Raw genomic sequence first — 4,116 nt, forward strand, 5'->3', positions numbered from 1 at the left:
CTCAGGGTTCTGCATGGACTTGTGTTTTTTTTTTCCTAAATTATCTACCTAACTTGCTTCTATGAATTTCCTGCTCTATTCTTGATATGTCCGATGGTTATATTAGCCCTGTAATCTACTGACGCGTAGAAAATAATAGTTACTACAAGATCTTATCCCTGCTTACACATTTCTCAAAGAGATGATATAGGTGACACGATTATTTTGACAGCATAGAGCATGTATGTTTGTTGTCGTTGTGCTTCTGTTCTGTCAACCGAGCGTGATAAATTCTCTATGTTTGCAGCTTTCTGTCTCTTTTTTTTTCAATCTTTGCTCATATGGACACATCCTCTGCTAACTCTTTAATTCCATTTAACGTAGAGCCTGTTCGGCAACACTCCACTCCTCTAATTTCTCAACTCCCAACTCTACTTGTATATTTTAGAAATTTGCAAAACGTTCGGCACCCAACTCCAGCTCTTCTACGTGTGCGCATGGAGAAAGGGAATTGGGGCAAGCGGAGAGTACGAGAGATTTGTGGGGTTCTGTTTTCTGTTCTTTCTCTCGAACCGGTAAGTGGCGTGTAAAAATTGGTACGAGCCATTGAGACGGAGCGCGCAGAGCGTCACTTTCCCGACTCCAACGATTTGTACTATGGGCCGCTCCGCTCCGGATTATGAAATCTATGGAGTTGACTCGTTCGGTGCGGCTCAGCCGGCTCCCGTAGCGGAGTTGAGGAGCGGAGGGCTCCCGAAGACCCCCTTAATCTCTATCTCCATTTAACTTGTTGATATAGTACCATGTCCATTACAAACCGTTCTTTTGATCTGCTGCTCTCCTTTATTTCTTTCCATTTTATCTTACTTCCAATTATTAATTTGAGGTTAAAATCCTGAAAGTTAGTGATGTAATGCACCCAAATTGGGGTATTTTTTATTTATCACAAGAAATGAGTGCTACTGTTATGCGTTCATTCTTGTTTTGTCATTATTCTACAATGATCAGCCATGACTGTTCTTTCAAAGTGAGCTTCATTTCTCTATAGTCAACTCTCTAAATGGTATTCTTTTGAATATTTTCAGTGCCATGTTTACTTATTTTATACACTATCCAGTGATGGTGAAAGACTTGGAGTAGATCATGCTAGCATTTTCCCTATGTGATGACTATGACCAATAGTCAGCCTGCACATCTTACTTTCAATGTCTGCCCATATGGATACACCCTGTGCAAATTCTCTATTTCCGTAAGTTCCTGATATACTACCAACTAAATGAAAAAGGATTCTTTTTAGCTGCTACTCTCCTCTGATTCTTTTCATTTTACCAGTTAAGTGAAAAGGTTTCTCTATAGTCTTCTCCAAAACAATTCCTACCTTTTATTGGAACTGCAGCTAACATAAAACACAAAACAAATGCAGGCACGCTGGTGGTGTCAAGTACTTTGGCGAGCTGGAGGAACATTGCTTTCTAGGGCAATGAAGTGAAGCTCTACGAACGCCATGTGGATAAGCTCTTCACAATGTTTGGACACAAAGAGCCAAAGATCGACTATTATGTCTGCACCATCAACAAGACGTTTGCCAAACCAGGCCAGGGCATGGTATGCTCAAATGCATTGCCTGGTCAATGTTTACTAACTACACGATGTAGCAAGTTGTATCTTCATACTATAGACTTAGACTCAAACTTTTTATTCATTTTTTAACAGAAAACATGTTGATTGATTCTCACTGAGTATCTGTGCTTTTAACTTTATCTTTTGAACACCACTACTGATGCTTTAGTGCCATGCCCACACTGTATGTGAAAATGACAAATTTGCTTTGTATATCTATCTGTAAGCCCAATTTTCTTTCATCGGTATTTTATCTCACTCTAATACTTTGTTATACTCAATAAGATTCATTCAACTCTCTTTTGCAATATTACTTGTTTCTCTCAGAATTCTATAATCTGTTGTGCTCGGCCATTCGATTACCCGCACATCTATTTTTAGCTCATATAAAAAAATCATGTTCTGTTCATACTACTTAACAGTCAACAGTTTAGTCATCTTACAAAAACCAATTATGTTCCCTTTCCCACTCCATACAAGATAGATCAAGACCTGGGCTATTGTTATTTTTCTCCTGCCACTTTCGAAGTCTTTTACTTGATCTTTTCTAGCTTACTATATGACCTGTGTTGTTGTCATCTTTTACTACTCCCTCCGTTCCTAAATATTTGTCTTTTTAGAGATTTCAGATGGACTACCACATATGGATGTATATAGACATATTTTAGAGTGTAGATTCACTCATTTTGCTCCATATGTAGTCACTTGTTGAAATCTCGATAAAGACAAATATTTAGGAACGAGGGAGTATATGAACTTTCGTACAAGATATTTTAATTTGTTTGTTCTCTACTCATACATTAGGGCAGACTCAAAATTGAGATATGGAGACCAGAAATATTGAGATATGTTTGCTCTTTCATCTGCCATTTTACTTGAGCATTCATAAATTTGGGTCCTCTTGAGGTGTAGTCTTTTTTGTTGTTGCAAAGTTTTAGCTATGTGTACCAAGTGAGCACATATTACACGGTTCTTATATATTCCTGTTAGTACAAGTATATTCTTTGAGAAGAATTCTTGCCATGAACTAACTGCTTTTCTTTGTCTGCATAGTACTTTCAGGTGGAATACACAGAGGATGAGCTCCATAAGTACAATCATGAAGATGATGACACTCTCTCACTCAAGCTCGTAGACGGCACAATGACCTATGACACCCGATTCATCCTTGGAACCGGCAAGAGGGCTACCATCGCGACGAACTGGTCATGGTTTCGCCACCACGCCAACATCCACGAGGGTGAAATATGTGTCTTCCATTTCAAGCGCAAAGCAGTGCGCCGCCTTTCGCGCACGGTCCATCACGTCTACACGCAATGATGTCTCTGCTGTCTATCGCGTATGCATATGATCCATCTATCATCTTTAGCTTATCTAATACTTGATATTCCTGCGTTATGATGATGCGATGAACTCTGCCTCTCCTTTTGGAACATCTTAGGCATTGATTTCAATCAATTGCTGTGCTATAGCATCCAGCTTGTAAGACTTTGACCTACCTGTTCATATAGACCTCCTGGTTGCTATGCTATATTAGTCAACACTCTAATGATGTATTTCTGTGAAGTGTGCTTTTTTTAAACATTTGGCGATCATCTAGCTTGCATACGCTGCATAGATTACCTCCAAGATTGGGGCGTGTTGGCTATGTTCACTTTATTAGTTGATTGATTATAACATCCCTACACGTCCCTTAAATGGCGTACATCTTGAATTTTGTAGCATCTGCATTCTGTCTTGAATTTTGCTGATGGCTTGTCTGAGTTTAAACGACAGATTATCTGATTTGATATGCTCGCTGTTCAGAATTGATGCTAAAGGATGTTAGTAGGGCTCTAGAAGCAGTAAATATGCATGTACTTTGAGTGTGATTGAATAACACCCCACGTCACAAATAAGAAAGTGGAAGGGTCGCTTCCCAACCTGGCACCGCCCCAACTTCCTCTCAGGCAGCGCCATCAGGTGGCGCCCCAACCACTAGTAGTCACAAAATGGACGAACAGTGTTGGAGGTGAGGACGATTTCTAACCACAGAGAGCCTAGAAATTTTATAACTTTCGATGACTGCGGCACCAAATGGGCGAATGTTTCATGTGTTAAAAAATATTCCTCCCTTGCTTGCCTATTGGCCAATTAATACTTCATGTTTAAAAAAGCTTGCTCCGGACTTTCCTAATAAGAGTAACTTTGGAATATCACAAGATCAGACGGTTGTATGGTTGGATTGGGTCCAGAGGATGCCTTAGACATTATCGGACGTGATTGTAATCCCTGATCTTTGATTACCACAAGAATTATTTCATAAAAACATTGTGCTCCGTACTTTCCTAATAATAGTGACATTTTCTACAAAATCTTTGTCAGTGATACGGAAGCTCTTCACAAGTCATCCAAGGAACCATTTCTGCAAGGACTTCCATAGTCACTTCACAATATGGCACACAGTGAGTAACACAAATCTCAAGTGGTTTTGTTGAATGACCATCTGGAATAACATAGATTATAGGAGCATATGTG

The 4,116-nt window shown here is 39.5% G+C and overlaps 1 protein-coding gene across 3 annotated transcripts; it reads left to right on the forward strand.

The window, feature by feature from the left end:
* The first annotated feature begins 446 nt into the window (after positions 1-446).
* On the forward strand, positions 447-3,183 carry LOC119344885 (B3 domain-containing protein Os03g0164300-like). Of its 3 annotated transcripts, XR_005166858.1 has the most exons (3): positions 447-1,228; positions 1,403-1,584; positions 2,653-3,183. XR_005166858.1 is itself a non-coding variant. In XM_037615180.1 (2 exons), the coding sequence occupies exons 1-2, from the start codon at positions 1,504-1,506 to the stop codon at positions 2,917-2,919; spliced, it is 339 nt and encodes a 112-aa protein (XP_037471077.1). In that variant the 5' UTR covers positions 1,267-1,503; the 3' UTR covers positions 2,920-3,183. The 3 variants fall into 3 exon arrangements, 1 of the variants encoding a protein (XP_037471077.1); XM_037615180.1 differs by lacking the exon at positions 447-1,228 and having other exon boundaries at positions 1,267-1,584; positions 2,662-3,183; XR_005166857.1 differs by lacking the exon at positions 447-1,228 and having other exon boundaries at positions 1,274-1,584.
* Positions 3,184-4,116: the final 933 nt, after the last annotated feature.

The sequence above is a fragment of the Triticum dicoccoides genome, unplaced genomic scaffold (assembly GCF_002162155.2).
Source record: "Triticum dicoccoides isolate Atlit2015 ecotype Zavitan unplaced genomic scaffold, WEW_v2.0 scaffold190614, whole genome shotgun sequence".
In the NCBI taxonomy this organism is placed as follows: Eukaryota; Viridiplantae; Streptophyta; class Magnoliopsida; order Poales; family Poaceae; genus Triticum; species Triticum dicoccoides.

What these genes read in the sequence shown, in the direction of transcription:
- LOC119344885 (XM_037615180.1), top strand. Translation starts at nt 1,504, where the DNA reads ATGTTTGGACACAAAGAGCCAAAGATCGACTATTATGTCTGCACCATC. An exon ending in CCAAACCAGGCCAGGGCATG is followed by an intron (nt 1,585 to 2,661) that starts GTATGCTCAAAT and finishes TAGTACTTTCAG; the next exon opens with GTGGAATACACAGAGGATGA.